At 44.4% G+C, this 20,708-nt stretch overlaps 2 protein-coding genes across 2 annotated transcripts in view; one reads left to right on the top strand and one right to left on the bottom strand.

Annotated features, from left to right (window-relative positions):
* Nucleotides 1-5,753: 5,753 nt before the first annotated feature.
* GDF5 (growth differentiation factor 5) lies at nucleotides 5,754-10,047 on the bottom strand. The gene is made up of 2 exons (XM_034787479.1): nucleotides 9,127-10,047; nucleotides 5,754-7,426 (listed from the first exon to the last, which is right to left on the bottom strand). Exons 1-2 carry the CDS (start codon nucleotides 9,758-9,760, stop codon nucleotides 6,558-6,560), a joined length of 1,503 nt encoding a protein of 500 aa, XP_034643370.1. The 5' UTR covers nucleotides 9,761-10,047; the 3' UTR covers nucleotides 5,754-6,557.
* Nucleotides 10,048-12,569: 2,522 nt separating this feature from the next.
* LOC117886033 (arf-GAP with SH3 domain, ANK repeat and PH domain-containing protein 2-like) overlaps nucleotides 12,570-20,708 on the top strand; it is a 77,392-nt gene continuing 69,253 nt past the window's right edge. The window contains exon 1 of the mRNA XM_034787668.1: nucleotides 12,570-12,779. Coding sequence (XP_034643559.1) covers nucleotides 12,570-12,779 — 210 coding nt within the window. The remainder of the gene's footprint in view (nucleotides 12,780-20,708) is intronic.

The raw sequence follows: 20,708 nt of genomic DNA on the forward strand, positions 1-20,708 counted from the left end.
AGGACTCATGGTAATCAGCTTCTCCGTCACTAGCAGCTGCTTCCTCTTATGAACTGCTGCAAGATACAAGTCCTGTAGCAAATTGCACAGCCTCTCAGAATGTTTTTGGCCTCCTTTTATTGTTCTTGATCTGCAAGTCTAAGTCCAGCTGAGCATCTAGACATCGGTCCATTGCCCATCTATCCTGAAAGGCCTTGGTGGTATCCGGAGATGCTAGGAACACAAGTCTCTGCAGGTCCTCTGCTAGTTCAGGTGAGGCTTCTTCTTTCCTTCTCCTTCTAGCCCTTAACTGTGCTCAGGCCAGTTCAGATTGATGGCTAGCTCCAAACCACATGTCCAGGGCTAGTACCAGGTCTGAATATCTTAGTCTCTTTTCTGGTGGTTAGTTCTGCAGCACTAGCAGAGCTGGGTCACCCCTTTGACCACTAGTAACCTCCCTTTCTGCCCATCTTCCAGCCATTGATTTGAGCTATAATGTTGAACTGAGCCAAATAAGCCTCCCAGGGAATTTTTCCTCAAAGATAGTGGGGTTTTTGCATTGCTGGAGCTCAGAGAGCTTGACCTCTCCCCTCTTGGCCTCTGTGGGTTACAATCAGGCTAGAAAACTGTTGTAAATGTCTGGTCTGACCCAGGCCTGTGTCTGATTCAATTCCTCATCCAGGTGGCTGCCTTCCATTTTGATCTGTGACCCTTCAATTTCCTTCTGGAGTTGAATTTTCAGCACCTGAAGTCCTTGGTGCAGCTCATCTCTGTTAGAATATTCCAAGCTGGCTAAAGCTTGCCTTTTCTCCACTATTTCATGGAAGAATCTCTGGTCTATGGCAGTCAGGTTTTTGGTTACCTCTTTGATCTATCTTGCCATTCCAGCCTGGAAGCTTTGCAGCTTGGCTTCCCAACCCGTCTGGACACTTTGTAGTAGTTGCTCCAAAAGAGATTTGACCTCCACCTGCAAGGCAATCCTCAGCCCTTTCTGGGAATCCTCCAAATGCTGCTTTAGTTCCCTTATGAAGTCTTTAAAACAAGACTTAAAACAGCACTCAATTTCCCTTGGCCATCTTTTATTTCTGCAAGCATTCCATCATTTGCTCCATCTTGATTCAGCAGGCGTACCAGCTCCCTATTTCTCTCCTTTTAAACGGGATCCCAATCCTCAGAGTACCAATGTTGCTCCTTTCTTATCCCAGGAGCTTGTCAAAGTTTTGGGGTTCTCGGGATGTTCCAGCTGAAAGTAGAAATTGATCAAGTCTGGTATTTTCTTTCATGTAGTTTTGTTTATTTACAACGAATATATAAAGTCCTGTGTTACTGAATGCAGAAGGAATCAAAGAGCAGAAACAGCTTCTTTTGTTCAATGCACCAAGAGATCTCTTTTCAGTGTGCTTGCCTCATGCAATAACCTCTCCTCAGGTTGTTTCCAGGGTCAATCTCCGTGCTTTCAGCTGCTCCTTTAGGTTTGGCTGTCTCTCTATGTCTTTCCCAGTTTTTCTGTTCTGCCTTCTCCCCTACACACACAACTATCAAAACAATACTCAGCCCAAAGATCCAGGGTAGGTTCACACACTCCTTTTATGTTAGGTGGGGATTTTAACTCAACCCATAACAAGGTTCCATCCAGCTGATAATAATATTTCTTCAAAAGTAGTCTAATCACAAGATCTCACTGAATGTTAACTGTATGGGAAATCTGAATATCTGTAATTAGGTTACTGATATCATTTGGGGCAGAAAGAACAGGAATACTTGTGGCATATTAGAGACTAACAAATTTATTTGAGCATAAGCTTTTGTGGGCTACAGCCCACTTCATCGGACGCATAGAATGGAACATATAGTGAGGAGATATATATACATGCAGAGAACACGAAAAGGGAGTTGCCCAACCAATTCTAAAAGGCTAATTAATTAAGATGAACTGTTGTCAGCAGGAGAAGTTTTCTTTCTCCTGCTGACAACAGTTCATCTTAATTAATTAGCCTCTTAGAGTTGGTTGGGCAACTCCCACCTTTTCATGTTCTCTGTATGTATATATATCTCCTCACTATATGTTCCATTCTATGCGTCCGATGAAGTGGGCTGTAGCCCACGAAAGCTTATGCTCAAATAAATTTGTTAGTCTCTAAGGTGCCACAAGTACTCCTGTTCTTTTTGCAGATACAGACTAACACGGCTGCTACTCTGAAATTTGGGACAGAGAAAAGGTTGAACAGACGGATGCTAAATTTCTCAAAGAGCTCATTGTTAATTAACTTTAACTTGTAAAATAACTAATGGATTTACTTGTAAATTCTCAGAAAACTCTCTGTTCCCAAAGAGTAATTGTTGTAAATTTGGGGAGAATTGCTTTAATTCATCTCAATCTTAACTATGGAACCTCACCTGATGCTTCCTTAATGCCAGCTGAGTCCAGTAAATACTGTTCACAAGCTTACAGATTTCTCAACAGCACATGATAGTAAAAGAGAGATATAGTAACAGGAGGTGTGGCAGCAAGAAATCATAGAATCATGGAAGTGTGGGACTGGAAGAGACCTCAATAGGTGATCTAGTCCAGTCACCTGCACTCAAGGCAGGACTAAGTAATAACTAGATCATTCCTGACATGTGTTTGTCTAACCTGTTCTTAAAAACCTCCAGTAATGGAGATTCCACAATCTTCCTAGGCAGTTTGTTCCTGTGCTTAATTACCCTGACAGGAAGTTTTTTCCCAGTGTTTTCATAGAATCATAGAATATCAGGGTTGGAAGGGACCTAGTCTAACCCCCTGCTCAAAGCAGGACCAATCCCCAACTAAATCCCCAAATCCCTAAATGGCCCCTTCAAGGATTGAACTCACAACCCTGAGTTTAGCAGGCCAAAAAACCTCCCTTGCTGCAATTTAAGCCCATTGTTTCTGGGACTATCCTCCTTGTAACAACCTTTTATGTACTTGAAAACTGTTACCAGGTCCCCTCTCAGTCTTCTCTTCTCCAGACTAAACTAACCCAATTTTTTCAATCTTCCCTCACAGGTCATGTTTTCTAAATCTTTAATTATTTTTGTTGCTGTCCTCTGGACTTTCTCCCATTTGCCCACATCTTTCCTGAAATGTAGCACCCAGAACTGGACACAATACTCCAGCTGAGGCCTGGAGTAGAGTGGAAGAATTACTTCTCATGTCTTGCTTATAACACTCCTGCTAATACATCCCAGAATGATTTTTGTTTTTTTTGCAACAGTGTTACACTGTTGACTTATATTTAGCTTGTAATTCACTATGACCCCCAATTCCCTTTCCGCTGTACTCCTTCCTAGGCAGTCCTTTCCCACTTTGTATGTGTGCAACTGATTGTTCCTTCCTAAGTGGATACTTTGCATTTGTCCTTATTGAATTTCATTCTATTTACTTCAGATCATTTCTCCAGTTTGTCCAGATCATTCTGAATTTTAATCCTCTCCTCCAAAGCACTTGCAACCCCTCCCAGCTTGGTGTCATCTGCAAACTTTATAAATGTACTCTCTATGCCATTATCTGTCATGTGCAGAGGTATGGCAGTATGCAGAATGGTGGCAGGAGGCATGACAGGAGAATGCTGCCATAGGAGGCACAGCATTAAGAAGTATGACAGTAAGAATGACAGCCGTGGGACTGGCAGAAAGAGATGGAATCAGGAAGAATTGTAGTAGGGCATCACAAACAAATCCTCCATGTCTCTCTCCTATTGTCATGCTTCCAGCCATCATGTCTCCTGCTCCCATGCTCCCTGGTATAATGTTTCTTCTTCTTGCCTTCTGATGCAGCATTAGTGACAAAAGTACATTTGGGGCAGACACTTTTCACAAAGGGTTGTGGCAGTGTGGTATCAGGCAGTGAAGGTAGGTGGATAGGCGGTAGTAACTGGACATGTGAGAAAGAGCCTGAAATCTATGGTCCTTGGAATTCTTGGCAAATCTCTTTGTAATTTCACCTAAAAGTTCCAGCTTTGTAGTGAAAGGTGGGGCTTATCTACTTTACCCTCTGAATTGGCGGGCAGCGATCAATACAGCGGGGGACAATTTATCGTGGCTAGTATAGACGCGATAAATCAACCGCTGAGCACTCTCCCATCGACTCCGATACTTCACCAGAATGAGAAGCGCAAGCAGAGTCAACGGGAGAATACCAGCTGTCAACTTACTGCAGTGAAGACACCACGGTAAGTAGATTTAAGTACGTCAACTTCAGTAGCTGAAGTTGCATATCTTAGATCGACCCCGCGTGGTAGTGTAGACAAGCCCGTAGTGATGAGTAAAGCTTAGAGGTTTGGTCTGAAGAAGTTCCCAGCAGTTGCTTATCCAAATTATCTGCATTAGAATCTGTGAGATGAAATTAAGAAAGGGGGAAATTTTCCTTACAAATGGCTGGAAAGACAAGCTGATCTTGCTCATGTCTGAAGTACATGACTCTGTGGTTCTTTGAGCTACATAATTGGGTTGCAAATCTCCTCAGGGTACTGAGTTCCTTCTGCTTCCTGCCCCGCCCCAGGCTTCAAGAGCTGTCAACAACCTCCATCAAACAGAATAAGAAACTTCACCAAATTTTTCTACCTTCAGGAAAGGTTGTGTTGGTTTCAGTCCAAGGGATGGGGGAATGCTTTTTTTTTTTTTAGACAAACCAATGTACGGATCAGTACAAAAAGTCCTTATGTAAGTTCAGCGAGCTTGTTTACACAGCATACACAGAACAATGGCATTTTTCCTTTTCTAATAGCTACTTGTACTTGAATATATAGCACTTGTGTGTGGGTGATAACCATGAGGCAGATTTCAGAACTATGGGATAAACTGCAGAGCCATGCATGTTTAACTACCTGCTCATTGATCCATCTCCCCAGGACTTATTCTAATAAGGTATTACAAAGCCCTGAGCAGCTTCAGGCAGCCATCACTTTAAAATGTATATCAACCTGCTGTTGAGTGATGCTTCCCCCTTTAGTCCCCAAACGCAGAATTCTCATCTCCCCCAGCCCTGTAAAAAAAATAAAAATCACCCTGGCACAAGGCCCAGGATGGGTCATATTCAGTCCTGCAGGTAGAAGCTTTATACCATTGGAAAGGGATCATACATTGGGAAGTTACCTACAATCATTTTTCTAGATCTAAAAATATAATTGCCAGATTCTCCATTATGATCAGGTACCTTTGAGTTGCACAGGCAGCACAACAGAGCTGGAGTCTCACTGTGTTTCACCAGAGGGGTGGCACCCCTCCTGCATAAAGCCAGCAGAAGTCAGCTTCTGTGCCAACTGCCCCACCCCACTGCAGCACATGGGGCGAGGTGGACAGTGTGGGGCTCCTCACGCCATTGACCCACAGTGGAGGGATACAAAAAATAGTCCCAAGACAAATTCATACCTTAAAATATTTCTAAAATAGATGCAGCATGCACACAATACAGTGCACTAAAGGTTAGGGGCACTCATTTGCAATCACCACTCTCATCCCACACTCAGCCTAATAAACCCTTTACCCCACACCCTACCATCCTGCATTCTCTCAGCAAATAGTTCTTCTGATACTTCCACAGTGAACAAATGCAACTGGAGGCAATCAAAGGTACACACACAAACATGGGATCGACACCGTTAGCACCCTGCCTTACTGACAGCTCCCTTTCCATTGTATTTATTGTACAGGATTCAAAGCAAATGATGTTAGTAAAATTATAATTGTGCAGATTAAGAGAGCTAGCTACACCACAGCACTGTGTCAATAATTTATTACATTTTATGCTGTTACTGAGTAATTTTACTACGAGCACTTGAGAACAGCTTGAACCTTACACAGAGTAATACAACTTGCAACATACCAGTGGATAGGGTGAATAGTTAAGAAAGAGATGAAGCTTGGAACAAAACATACATCGAAACAAATATGCTTCCGCATTTATCTAGCTCCATGTACAATCGAATACTAAATCAACATTATTATATTTAATGATTTTTTTTCATATACACATGATTGTAAGAGCTAATTGGAAAAGTTAATCTTACAGTGTAACTATTTACACCAAACTCTGAGTGTTTAGGGACATTATTTTCTCTTACAGACATTAGTATTCTCTTCACACATTTCCTAATGGACATGGGGAGGAAGATATTGGAAGTGGGACTCAGACTTGTCTTAAGAACAACATTTAAAGGAACAGTAATGTTTTTTAAGAGGTGTATATGCTGCCTATTGACTTTACATTTAACAATATCCTTAGGGATTAAAACAGCAAAGCTTTTTGTGGTATGGAATTTTAATTTCCTTGGAAGTGATCTTTAGTGAGAACAATTCTCTTATGATTATGGAATTCTTTACTCAAAGCCCCATTCTGGGCTAACTTTGGAGTGTAACATATTGAACTACTGCTAAAATGTGTCTACCACTAAGAGACATACAGACACAGTGAGATTTTAGCAGATTGTTTCTTATTACCGTTGTTGTAAACATACTTGTGCTAGGGCTAAAAGGATTAGTTACTCTTGTTTGAGAAGAGGTTCTTGTCAATTTTTGTAAGTATCTTTGTTAATGTATTAATGTGAGGGATTGTGCTGCTACCTACAACCACATGACTCCACTACCATGTCTTCATATTGTTTGTAGACCACGTTATTTGCAGAGTCTATAAAGAGAATGCTAATAGGACTCAGTCTGGTTGGAACACAGCAAGTTGGAGGAGTAGATTCTGGGTCCATTGAGTTCATTAACGTTTGGATAACTGCGTGATTGGTGGGTTCTAAGTGAGATCGAAGAGGAAATTCACAAAGCCCTTCACAGTGATAAGCTTCATATTCCAGAGGGGCTATTATCCAGTCATCCCAGCCCATATCCTTAAAATTCACATGGAGAGCTTTTTTACTACACCTTGCCTTCAGGTTCTTGTTGGGCCTCTTCCCCTGCCTCGTTGCTAGAGGAGCTCTTCTCTTCCTCCGCTGATTGAATAAGTATTCATAAACAGTTTTGTCATCTTGACCTGATCTCGCCTTGATTTCATTGAAAAACAGGTCCCTTTTTTTTGTCCTCCCAAATACCAAGAAGAGAGCCTTTTCATTGACCTGCCTCCCTGTTCTATTCAATCCCATACTCCTTAGATCAATAGCTCTCCCCCTATCAAAAGCTTCGAGTTCGAAACACAAGTTAACGGAGTTTTTAAAATTCCTAAAAAGTTTCCAAATGTCAAATACTTCCCATTTTGGTGTATCAGCAATGCTGACAGTGCGAGAGTCCAGGAGAGTTGCTGCTTGTCTGTTTGTGGGGCAACTGAACAATTTCACTTGGGAAGTTTTCCCAGGAGAATGAGGCTTCCAGGTCTCAGAGGGCTTTTTCCTTAATATCCGCAGCTCTGCCCCCAACAAACCATCTTTTTCTAATGCACTGATATCAAAAACATATTTTTGTTTTCTTATGGCTGGAGCTCGGTCATCTAAAACAAAACAAAAACCACATACACTTTTAAGTTTATTGTAAACAAGAATGAGTATTAGCTCTAAAATTCCTCCTGTTACTTCTGAAGTTTGCTCATAAACTCACAAGGTCACTCGCTATTAGCCCACAGTCTTGGAAGTCATAATAAAGAGCCTTTTAACCAATACGGACGCAGTCATAAAAATCTGCTCTGAGCTGAGACTCAGAGGAGCTTAACGACTCAGTAGTGAAATGGCATTCTGAACTCTTCTTGTTTCAGCCAAAGAAATGTCATCTCACCTGTGTGTGTTTTCTGGCCCCAAAGTATCAACTGGCAGAGATTCCTCCTTCAAGTGTGAGCCTTCACAGTGCATAGCCACCACTTACATTCTTGAAATAGGACTGAAGTGGGGCTTAAGTGGTCCCTGGACCTCATGGTGGCCCCCTGTACAGAGGTGAGTTTCACCAATAGACAGTACAATGGTTAATTTGTCCTTTAAAACCCAAATCCTCCAGGAACTGCCAGGCACCAGGACAACTGCTTTATTAACTACACAAGGCTCACAACTTATTCTGACGGAGCAAAAAATATAACCCCCAGAATGATTGCCTGGTAAGGTTCATAAGAAGCATTATTAAGAAAAATGGCTATTTAAATTCAGCATGTTACATTGACATTGTCTTCCAAAGGAGAATCAAGTATTTCATCTGGAATGCAGCTCTGCTGAACAGCATTCCATTTCTCTACAGCAGCCAAATTGTGATCATTAAATGCCTTCTGTGTCCCCATTCTAGAATGGATTGTCAGGTGACAGCCTCATCATTGCTCCCTCATCCATAGCATTCCCAGGAGTTGCTCTCTATGGGCACCATCAATGCTCACTGAAATCCCTGAAAAAATGCATCCTAACATCATGGAGAGCAGCATTAGGCTCCAATTGCCCTACTTGAGCAGTCAGGTGAACACCTGATCTGGGACACTGTCCATCTCACCAATAAGAAGCTACGCGATGAACAGGAAATGAAGCATGTTCATTTATTGGAGGAAGGGGTGCACTAGGCTAGCTCAATTTTCTCAAAATTTTCCACAATCAGAAACTCATGCCACAGAGTCTCAGGTCTCCCCTTGAAGAGGCCAGCATTTTCACAAAGAAGCTCTTTGTTTTGCTCCTGGAAAAGCACAGAAATAGCACTGTCTTTACAGCGCCATATGCTTGTAGACATATGGCTAACAAGAAATAAAATGGTATTTTACCAACGACTGTAGTTTAAGTATGAAAAAAGCTTCCGAGTCATATTTTCAAAGGTGTTTAGGCACCTAAACGTGCAAACAGGCAGTCAGTGGATTTTCAGAATCACCTAGGCATCTAACAGCCATTCATTTCAATAGGAGTTAGGTGCCCCTGTGCTTTTGAAAATCCCATTAGGCACCTAGCTGCATCTTTAGGCATCAAAAAGCCTTTGAAAATGTGTCCCTAAATGTTTTGCTTAACTAGCGTACAAATACTATGTCCTGCTGCCAGAAGAATCTTCTAAGCTTAAACTGAAAAGACAAAAACTGCCTATAAGTTACATGATTCTGATTACATTCGAATCAGTCAAGCTATTTTTAATGAGCATTATTTTTCAATTAACAATACATGCAGACATGCATCACACACATACCAATGTCACACACACACACACTCACACTCATAAATGCTGTAGCTCCTTTCTTACCTTGTCCTTTATCTATAAAGCTTGTTATTGTATTGGCAAGTCCAGTCTCCAGTTTTACACTTCCATTAATGCCTTTTCTTTCTGCATCCGAGAGAGTCCTGTAGAGGGAGAGCATGTATTCATGTGGCGTTATAGGGGGGTGTTTGAAAGTCTCTTTAGGTTCCCTTTGTGTTACAGGCTCTTTAGTCTTTTTGGTTTTGTAAGAACTGGCATCAGTATTGCCTGTGCCAGTTTTTCTGAGCGAGGCTTTGCTGCCAAGGTTCTGAACCTTTGGGGTCACTGTCCTTACTCCAGATTGTCTGTTTGGGGACTGTCCTACCTTTGTGTCTGTGGTCCCTTCTCTAGAGAGACTCTTCTTTGATTCATTATTCTTTGCCAAGAGAGCTGCTGCTTGAACAGTATTGCTTTTAGCTCTCGCCTTTAAGGTCCCAGCACTATATCCATGGTTTCCAGTCCTAAAGGTACCTGCCCTTGGCGAGGGATTTGTCTCTTTTCCTTCTGCTTTTAACAATCCTAACTTGGATCCTGGATTACTCTGACCTGCTTCGGAATTACTCAACACTACAGAAACTAGAACTAGGTAAAACCAAGTCAAGTGCCAAAGCAATAAAGTGAGAAAGTGCAAGATTTTCATCCTCTGGTCTTCCTTTGAATGCCACTAAAGAAAAAATCAGAAAAGGTTCCTCCAGTTTGGCATAAGAAAACATGAAAGAAATTAAAAACTGAAGTCAGCAGGAATAGTTTTCTTTTAAGCTTAATACACTTTAAATCTGTTTGTTTAACATTTGTATCCAGTCCCATAGTGGAAATGCTCATTTATTCAGATCTAATCTTCTCCTGGCCTCAGTTAGCAGCTAAAAAGAACTTGTTCTTGAAAAGAGAAGGTTTACCACCCCTTTTTCTTCTGTAAAACTGACTGAAAGCTTGAAGGAGTCTTGTTTAAATCTGAAGGGTTTTTTTTCCAAGAAGGAAGAATGGCGTAATGCTGCCTCTGTGTTACAAGTTTCTTTTTCTTTCTTTTTTTTTTTTAAAGTTTTGAATCCTTTCCAGTGAAAATATTTCACACACAGAGACCTGCAGGTGCTTAGAAATTTTTTACAAACCTGAACTCAGGAATTGGAAACGGAATTCCAACAAAAACCTATTTAATTACTCTCTGATGTCATGCTGTCTAAACTAATTTAACTGCGATATATTTCTTTAAAAAAAATTTTCTTTACCCTTTCCATTAGCATGAGTCATACTCTGCTTCATGTGAAACAACTCTGTACGATCAAAACTCCAGAGGATGCCTTTTAAAGTGGCAATACGACCTTTACATTAGCCTTAGATGAACTTCACATTTAAACAGAACAAAGTACAAACTAACAGTATGAATCTTGTACAGAATCTATTGGAATAAATACATTCAAATATCTTATGATTCATAAGACATATTTCAAACAGTTCTGGACTTGGAATCTTTTCCTGATAATTGCAACAGTGAAGTTGCTTTTTTGTTTGGTAACTGAAGGACTTTGCTAACAATGTCATATGCATCCATTCACACAATAAACATATTTTGAAGCCATTTATTGTTATACTTTTAGAAAATAAAGTTAATTTCAGTTTGATGCAAACACTTGAACAAATGAACTGAAGCCTCATGAAATACAGAGGGAATGTTTCCCTGATTTGTAGACAGCATTTTCATGCCTCTCCAGATTTCCCCATTTCTGTAACGTTCCCTGACTATAGAGCTTACCCATCAGTTCTGATTCTGTCCAGAATTAAGCAGCAGTGTCCCCTGCAGGAAAATAGAGTTTCTGTCAACCTAAGGCATTGAGGGAGCCAGAGAGACATGATTCTAAAACTCCCAGTCACAGGCTTGGTTTACACTAGCAAGTTATCTTGGTATAACTAAATTGCTCAGGGGTGTAGAAAAACCCCTGAGCCACATAGTTATACTGACCTAACCTCCAGTGTAGACAGGGCTATTTTGATGGAAGAAGCCCTCCTGTTGGCGTAGGTAGCTGTGGCACCCTGTATTTTGGGGGAAACACCCCGCACTCCCATGTTCAATCCTTATAATATGATTGTGTGGTATCCAATGCAAAGTTTGTCATGTCGGGTGTCTTTGAAGGCTCATGATGCACTGAGCATTGTTGTTATAGTAATGTTATAGGTTGTAATTTCATGTATATAGTTATGAGGATGAAAATGTGTTCTCATGGCTTAAAACAAGCCCAGACAAAACTCTCCAGTTCACACCTCATCAGGGCATGTATGGGACAAACCCAGCCCAGCCTCACAGGAACAAAGGACACTAGCCTAGGCAGCAACAAAGGATCTGTTGGACTCTCGAGTGAGTCACCCCCCCTTCCCTTGGCCAGTTTGGGACTGTGATGAGGTAATGCTCACCTGACCCTGAGGGGGGGAGGGGCAAAGCCAAAAGGGAAGAAAGAACATGATAAAAGGGAGAGACGTTTGCCATGCTCTTCCTCTCTCTTCCACCTACATCTACAGACACCACCACCAAGCGACTGAAGCGCTGATCAAAGGGGAGAGCCCGGCTGAAGGACAACCAGCCAGCCTGTGGTGAGAAGCATCTAAGTTTGTAAGGGCACTGAAAGTGTTAAGATCAGCTTAGAAAGCGTTTTGCTTTTATTTCATTTGATCAAATCTGCCTTGTTGTGCTTTGACTTATAATCACTTAAAATCTACCTTTTGTAGTTAATAAATTTGTTTATTCTACCTGAAGCAGTGCGTTTGGTTTGAAGTGTGTCAGAGACTCCCCTTGGGATAACAAGCCTGGTACATATCAATTTCTTTGTTAAATTGACAAACTCATATAATCTTGCAGCGTCCAGCAGGCATAACTGGACACTGCAAGATGGAGGTTCCTAGGGTTGTGTCTGGGACCGGAGATATTGGCTAGTGTCATTCCGTTGCATAATCCAAGCAGCTTACATGCCAGGGGCTGTGTGTGAATAGCCCAGGAGTGGGGGTTCTCACAGCGGAGCAGTGTAAGGCTGGCCCCCAGATTCAGGGATTGGAGTGACCTAGCAGATCACTGGTCCAGATAACACCAGGGGAACATCACAGTGGTGCAGCGAGCAGGGTGTATGTACAGCTTGTTACCCCAAGTGGAGTTCACACTTTAAGCACTGATATTTGTGATTTTAAGTGAGTCTTAAGTGCAGTGGCTAAGGACAGTTAGGAGGAGGTCACAGTTTTGTTATTTTCTGTTTGTTTGTTTGTTTTGGGTGAGGGAAATAAGCACAAGAAAGCAGTGAAGCAGCTACNCCCCCAATCCCCACCTTCCCCCTGCACTCACCTGTCCACCCCCCAGACCCAGTGATTCTCTCTCCCACTTGACTCCCCCTTCCAGCCCTGTCCTACTCTGGCCTAGACGCTGACAGCTGTCTGGGGAGGGGGTTGAGGTGTGGGTGACTGGACAGCCGATGGTAGCTTCCTTCTCTGCTCTCCTTATCCATGTTGATTGGGGCTTGGTGTTTCTGTGCTTAGATCTCGCTAGCCACATAGAAGCTCATATTGCAGCCCAGGAAAAATTCTCTGCAAACTACCAGAGTGATGGTGACGAGCAACTGGCCGGTGCCTTCCTCTCCTTTGCCGAGTTCTCCCGGGAGCTGCTGGCCCCAGTCAAGGGTCTGGTAAGAATTGCTGCCCAAGTGCCCCAGGCCTGGGTGCTCTCCCAGCCACAGGGCGTATGTCAGGGGTAGAGGGGCCCAGTTGGTTTCCTCACCCAGAAATGAAGCCACTGTCATATGGACAAAATAGCATGTGATGGTGTAATTGTGGACTGAGTTGTTGTAATGCTGCCTGCAGTGCTCAGAGCGTGAGTCCCCCCTCAAGGCAGGCTGTTAGGGTGCAGGGCCTACACCCCACATTGGTGGGGAGTTCTATACTCAGATATCACCAACCAAGTATCAGGTGTAATCCTCAGGCACTACAACAGCCTAACCATGGAGTCAGATACAGTCCCCTTGGCTACTCCCATCTGTCTTGTCACCTAGGTGAGCCTGCCTTTGTGATAGCTGGTCCCTTACACCAAGAATCACAGCAATACTCAGGCTACTCCTAGTCCCAAAGGGCCAGTCACTTATCCCAGGTCAGTTGCACCTTAGATCTCACACCAAAGTTAATGCTTGTAGCCAGTCCTATAATAAGCTACTGATATATACTGATATATTTACTAGGAAAAAGAAACGAGTTATTTACAAGGTGAAAGTAGGTAAACATAGATACACAAATGAGTTCCAAGCTTAAGTTCCAAAAGGTAATAAAAGCTTCTATAATCAGCACTATATGTTCCTGAGGGCTAACCCACGCTAAGCAGCTGGGGATCCTTTGCTTATGCCTTGAAAACTTTGTCCCCCAGAGTTCAAGCAGCAAAGAGATCTCAGGTTCCTTTTGTTTGGCATTTTTATCTCCTTCCTGCCATGTGCTGTGATCTGCAAACTCAGTTCAGTTGATGGGAGGAGTCCACTTGCCTGACTCATCTTCATGGGGAGAAGCAGAACAACAACAAAATCTTTTGTCTTCTTTTTGCAGTATCCCACAACTGTCCATCTGGTATGGATGACCCCTTCCTTTTGGGAAGGGAGAAACGCTTGTTAGAGGTCAGCCCTTCATACTAGTCAGTGGCTCTCTCCTGTTTGGTCATTTACACAGTCATAGAGGCTCACAAGACAAACTGCTCAAATATCACTATCCATTCTGGGATACGATGGTAAAGGTGAGATTGGTGCAGGCAGCTACGCATGAGCATTCAATAAAGTCTGAGCATTAAACACATTCTTATGATTCTTATCATTCTAATACTTGTTATAACAACGCCGGGGAGCCAGCCTGATTTCAGCTCTGTATTTGTCAGGGTTCAGCTGAGACTGAGGCTGTTTCGATGGGCAGCAGCAGGAGGCGGATCCGTTTTGGCTGTGCCCTGTGTGCGGGTTCCATGCCATGTGGGCTTCTGAAGTGAGGTGTGGGGTAGAGCATGTGCAATGCAAAGGGAACATTGGGGGAGCTTGGGAGCAAGCCCAGGCCAAGCTGGCTGTGTGAATCATCGGCAGGCAGTGGTGATTTTTAACAGTGTGTAACTCAAGCAAATCTGAACAGATTCCATGAGGTCCCCACTAGATCCCTCCCTGGGCCTGGGGCCACCCTCTTGCCAAATTCCAAAATGCTAATGCAAGCCCTGGGGGCATTAGAGCTCTTCACCACAGCTGCAGGAACTGTTTATAATAGAAAGTGTTAGGCATCTGAACTACAAGTGCCATTGCTCTGCCCTGCAATAGTAGGGAGGGACAATAGCTACCTAGCTCCCGCCTCTCGGGGAGGTGCCGTACCTACGCCGGCAGGAGAAGCTCTCCTGTTGGCGTCAGCAGCATCTTCACTGAGTGCTATTGTGGTGCAGCTGTGTCGCTGCAGTACAGTTCAAGGAAGGGCCTTTAGCTCTGCTCTCCATGGGCCCAGCACCAGTAACTGGACCGTGGCTCCTGTACTATTCTGCAGGCAGCCCAGCTGCCCAGCCCCACCTCTTGCTCCCCTTATCCCCTCCCTGCAGGCAGGACTCCTGTTCTGGCTCCCCAGTCCCTGCTGCCTGTCTCCATGGAGCAATGCAGGGAGCGTACATGGGTGTCTAGTTAAGACCCCTTGTGCGAGGAGCTAAAGAGAAAGTGGCAGCTACGGGCAGGTCCAAGCAGGGCAGGGAGACAAAAATAAATGTCAGGCACCTAGCTGCAGGAAAACGGTGAATTCCATGGCAGAAATGGTGAATTCCATGGCCAGATTACTTGGCCGCAGAATCAGAGTCACCGGGGCCCTGACTGAGATAAATGGGGCAGTTCACACCTTTCAGAGTTACTGTTTCAGGCTGTCTGCAGACTCAGGCATGCCACACTACATCAGTCATACTCAAGGTTAACTACGTTCATTTAAAAAAAGTGGAAACTCAGGTTTTGGAGCCCAGCTTTGCATAAATGGTGAGTTCTGCAGCAAATTTGATAACTATGGTCTTGTGCAGTACAGGGCCCCCAACCACACCGACACCTACAAAAAGAAAGATAAGCGCTGAGCCTGCAGTTCCTACTGGGAGCAGTTCCTGGATGGGAGTAAGTAGCAGTCCTAGCAGCAAGTATTTGCAGGTTGAGCCTTCTGGTTTGAGCCTACTGACAGCTTTCATCTAATATATTCTGTCCCAGTTGAGGAGGCTCTGTGACAGATTTGCAATATCCTGACAAACCTGATGGAATGAAGATAAGCTTTATTGAGTTAAGTTAAACTGTATGAAATTGGGGTTAACACCTTTGGGCACAGTATGAAAAATGCAGTTGTGGCTGTGTTGTTGTGGCAGTGTGTGCCCCTTCTCTAGCAGGGAGGGGGGATACTAATGTACCTCCTCCATTCCCAGCCCTTTGAAGTCACCCCCCAGAGAGAGCTGCATATGCTTGTGCAGACTGGATTCTCCAGAGCCCATCAGACAAAGAAAAGACTTTTGCATAAAAGCCTGGGGTTTAACCTGTCTCAGGGCCTTCTCCCTACTCCAGCAAATGGGCAGGACCCCTGAACCTTGAATGGCCCCATTCCTTAGGGGAGGGTTGGAAGGACTTGGCCTACTGAAGCCTCATATGACTGGGTGCTTGCTCTGAGCTGAAGCTCTGATGACCTTGTAACCACAAGGATGCTCCTAGGGTGCGGTATTAAAAGGAGTTGGGGTAACTCTGGTGAGCTTATTAGCATGCGGGTAGGTTCTTTTGTTCTTTTACTGTTTTCTTGGTAATGCTTTGTACCTATGGAATATACTTGGCCTGCTTAGGAAGAGTTTGGTGGTAACTTGTATCTGTAGCAATTGCACTGTTCTCTGTCTCTGAAGAGCAGGGCTGGCACCAGGGAAGGAAGCAGGTGCTTGGGGCGGCCAATGGGAAGGGGCGGCATGTCCAGGTCTTCGGCGGCAATTCGGCGGCGGGTCCCTCAGTCCCTCTCGGAGATGAGGAATGAAGCGGCGCGGTAGAGCTGCTGCCGATCACGGCTTTTTTTTTTTTATCTCCTTCGCTACTTGGGGCGGCAAAAAAGCCTGAGCCGGCCCTGCTGAAGAGAAAGCAAACAGGTGTCCTTGGGCAACCGGTCTGTGCTGGGAATGACACAGTGAAGACAGGGAGCTGTGAAGTCTGGGAATACCCTGGTCAGAGGGGAGAGAGCTGTGGGTCTCCACCCAAAAAGGCAATGGCTGGGGAGCTACCAGTGTGAGAGTGGGTGCCCTTCCTGAACCACAGAGGGGAAATCCAGGTGCAGCCACCCTGAACCACAATCTCTATGGTGGCAGCATTGGTGGGATCTCTTAACAGTGTCAACTGCATAAATGCCAACAGCAGCAAAAGCAAGTTATTTAGACAGGAGAGGCACAGAGAAAAAAGCCTCAGTAGTCTCTCTGGGGAAAGGAACAATGAAAAGGGAGATGGGGAAAATGAATTATGGACAACTGAAGAAAAATCTGTTGTTGAGCTATGCAGAGAAAGGGAGATTAGCCGTGAAGATAGAATAAAATCATATTTAGTTGATTTGCTATATTCTAATGTCAAGGAATGATGGTCCATGTTCACAGAGAACATCCAGTCTACTGACAGAGGGCCCAGCAGACAGGGAGAAATTTGGACTCAACGCCCTGGAGAGAAACAGGGAAGAGGCTGACAGTCAGCTACTGTGTTCCATCCAGACCAAGGCCACCACTGCAAGAGGAGTGCTGGACGCCCAACAGGTAGAGCAGGAGAGGCTTCAGCTGGAGAGGGACAGAGTGCATCTGGAAACCCAGCAGCTTGCAGATTTAGAGCAAGAGAGAGCAGTCTGGGACCCACAGCAGTGCCAGTAAGGGCTGGTCCACACTAACCCCCCACTTCGAACTAAGATACGCAACTTCAGCTACGTTATTCACGTAGCTGAAGTCGAACTATCTTAGTTCGAACTTACCACAGGTCCACACGCGGCAGGCAGGCTCCCCCGTCGACTCCGCGTACTCCTCTCGCGGAGCAGGAGTACTGGCGTCGACGGCGAGCACTTCCGGGATCGATTGCTTACTGCCGGACCCGGAAGTAAGTATAGACGTACCCTAAGACCCAACGTTAGCGCCAGTACCAGCAGTAGAAGAGAGAAAAGGACAGGGAGCCTCAATATCAGATCAAGATGGAGAAACTGTGGCAGCAGAACCATTGTCCAGTAGGTGGAGCCAGACACCATGGACCTGTGCCCGTGAGTGGCATAGACTCCAAATGACTTCCTCACTATGTGAATTAAATAAGCTCGGACAAGGGAACATGGTAAGGGACCTGGCTTCACTGCTTTCTGGGCAAAGGCCCTGGACATCTTTACCCTTATGGGAAGACTGCAAAGATTATGATAATTGAAAACAAGCTTTGTGGCTGAAGTTTAAACTGACCCCTGAAGTGTATTGGAGAAGGTTTCTGGCAGCTCAAAAGAAAGAGAACATACTATATTGAGGCGTCAGCTCAATGGGGAACTGGTTGGAGGTTTTCCACAGTCCATGAGGCCTCTGAGGTAATGGGTATAGAACAGCAGTTCTTAAAGTATGGGCCACACCTCCCAAGAGAGGCATGGGAATGTGTAAAGGGAGGCGCAAGCTCTCTGTATGTATGTGTGTGTGTGTGTGTGTTTTAATAGCTCCAGCTCTCAGCCTGGGCTCCCGCTGTCACAGCGGGGCAGGTTGCGACTCTGGCTCTCAGCCCTGGCTCCCGCCACCAGAGCCGCAGCCTGCCCCACGGAGACAGGGGGAGCCACAGCCACACCGGGCACTGCAGGGCTCTTCACTAGTCCCACACAGGGCTCTCTTAGCAACTGTGACCAGTCCTTTGTGTGGTTTCCCCCCAAGAACTTAAAACCATTAGCAGCAACACGCTTACAGCGAGAAAGAGCTAACACGAGAAATGGATGGCTTTGTGACAAAGGAAGTAAAGTGTACAACAAAAGCCGAAGTGAGGGCAGCTGCAAACATCTCAGCAAAATGCAAAAGCTGAAAATATGACAAAGCTTATTTCAAACTGAGCTTTATATGGAGCGGGTCCAGCAGCTTCAATGTGTTGTATGTGGTGAAGAACTGGCAAATGACAGTATGCTGCCCTGCAAGCTATGCCAGGATCTCAAAACAAGACATGTTACCTGAGTAGCTAAACCTAGAGTTTTTTCAGAGGAAACTCCATGAGTGAATAGGACAAAAGTTGTTGAAGTGTTAACATGAAGGCTACTCAGGTTTCTTACTGTGTGGCTTTGCGCATTGCCAAAGCTGGTAGGCCGCACAACATAGGTGAGAAACTACTACTTCCAGCTGCAAAGGATATACATGCACGGTCATGATAGGAGAGAAAGCAGCATCACAGCTAGACGTGATCCCATTTTCCAATGACACAGTTTCACGCCGTGTTGTGGAGATGGCCCCAATGTAAAAGAGACGCTCCTAGAAAGTATTCGTCAGAGCCCATGTTATTCAATTCAGCTAGATAGATCAAGTACTGCACAGCTACTGATGTATAGTCGAATTGCTACAGCAACAGAATTAAAAGAGGAATTTCTGTTTTGCCGTCCACTTCCAACACAAGCAACCGATATAGAACTTTTAAAACTATTAAATAATTTTGTCCAAGACACTGGTCTTGACTGGGGATGTTGTTTTGGAATTTGCAGCACTGGAGCATGGTCTATGACAGGATGGCATAGCAGGATTGTGAGAAAGGTACAAGAAGTGGCCCCTACAGCTACCTGGAATCATTGTATGGTCCACAGACAGGCATTGGCTGTTAAGATGATGCCAGAGGAGCTCAGCAATGGTCTTTCAGTGGCAGTAAAAATTATAAACTTTATAAAGTCGCAACTAGTTAATTCAAGGATTTTTGACATTTTATGCAAAGAGATGGAGGCAAACTACACACAGTTGTTGTTACATGCAAAAGTTTGTTAGTCTTGTCAGCACTTTGCCCTTGGACATCCATGTGAACTGCGTGAGGAAGTCTGTATTCTTCTTGCCGATAACTCTCCACTTGTACAGCGTTTCAGTGACAATCATGGGATATCCTTGGCATATCTGGCTGATATATTTGAGTGACTGAATTCTCTGAATGCGGCACTTCAGGGACGAGATGCAAATGTTCTCATTGCTAATGATCGGATAGCAGCATTCATTAACAGACTTACATTGTGGTCTTCACGTGTGCAGCAGGGATCTGTTTCCATGTTTTCAATGCTGGAGGACATTGTGCAACAATGCAGCGATCTGTCTGTTGACAGCATCCAGGACGTAAGTGTTCAGCATTTAGGAGGTCCGCAGGAGCAGTTTTCTGAATACTTTCCTGAAGTGGGCAAAGACCAATGTAATCAATGGACCAGGAACCCATCAGCTTTAAGCCGAATCCCACAGATATGCTGTCTTCAAAAGAAGAGGAAAGCCTTATTGTCCTGTCAAGTGACAAGGAACTGCAGCACAAATGTTCACAAATGCCAGATGCAGACTTTTGGTTATCGGTGGGATCTGAGTTTCGTGAGTTAACACATGGGGCTTTTAAAGCCCTCGCTCCTTTTTCAGCCACCTAACTATGCGAGTCAGCATTAACCGCAATTCCAAGTATTGCTCCTGGCTTTCTACTGAAGATGACTTACGTCTTTTCCTTCCTACACGGCAACGCCAAATTCCATTACTTTGTATAGTGAGAAAACAAACACTCTCCTCCCACTGATAAGATAGGGCTGATGGATATTCTACTGAATTAATACACCATTGTTTGGTGTTATGTTTCTGAAAATGTGCGTGAAGTTTCATTTTTGTTGCTTCCATTTGTACTATTTTTGAACTTAAAATTAATACTTCTGAAACTCGTACTGATCTATAATTGATCAAATCTTTACTTCTTTATTAATTTTTGGTGGTAACTTGTATCTGTAGCAATTGCACTGTTCTCTGTCTCTGAAGAGAAAGCAAACAGGTGTCCTAGGGCAGCTGGTCTGTGTTGGGAAAGGCAATTAACTAGGGAGCTGAATGCCCAGAGTGGCTGCCCTTACTGTGGGATCCAGCTGACCTGCCCTGAACTGAGACAGGCTCCTCTCCCAGGATTTGATTTTTTCCAAGTCCATCGGCGAAGTTCAGCCAGTGTCCTTTCTCCCAAGTATTTAAAAAGCCTGAGTTAGGCCTTCCAACAGTCATGAGATTTAAAAACATAAACAGATTCTTTCACTTTGCCTTCTGCTTTTGAGCCTGTGGGCTGCACTCAGGTCATGTTGCCACGCTTTTCTCCACAACAAGGAGGACTAGAAACTTCCTTTTTTAATGGAAGCTGATGGTCTCACCTATTCACATGACTCGAGGAGCTGGGGCTTTAAGAAAACTACCAAAGATTGGAAGAGACACGAGAGCTGCAGCACTGTGTGGGTCATGGTTTGTATGGGGCTAAGTGCTTTGGGCTACATTCACAAGGGGGACCTGGGCATTGCAACGCCAACTCCTAGTCACCCGGCCACCTTGTGGATTCCTCAGCCCCAGTTCAGCACCCCGCTCCCCATGCATGCCTGGAGAAGCGGGGAGCCTA

This window comes from Trachemys scripta, chromosome 12, assembly GCF_013100865.1.
Source record: "Trachemys scripta elegans isolate TJP31775 chromosome 12, CAS_Tse_1.0, whole genome shotgun sequence".
In the NCBI taxonomy this organism is placed as follows: Eukaryota; Metazoa; Chordata; order Testudines; family Emydidae; genus Trachemys; species Trachemys scripta.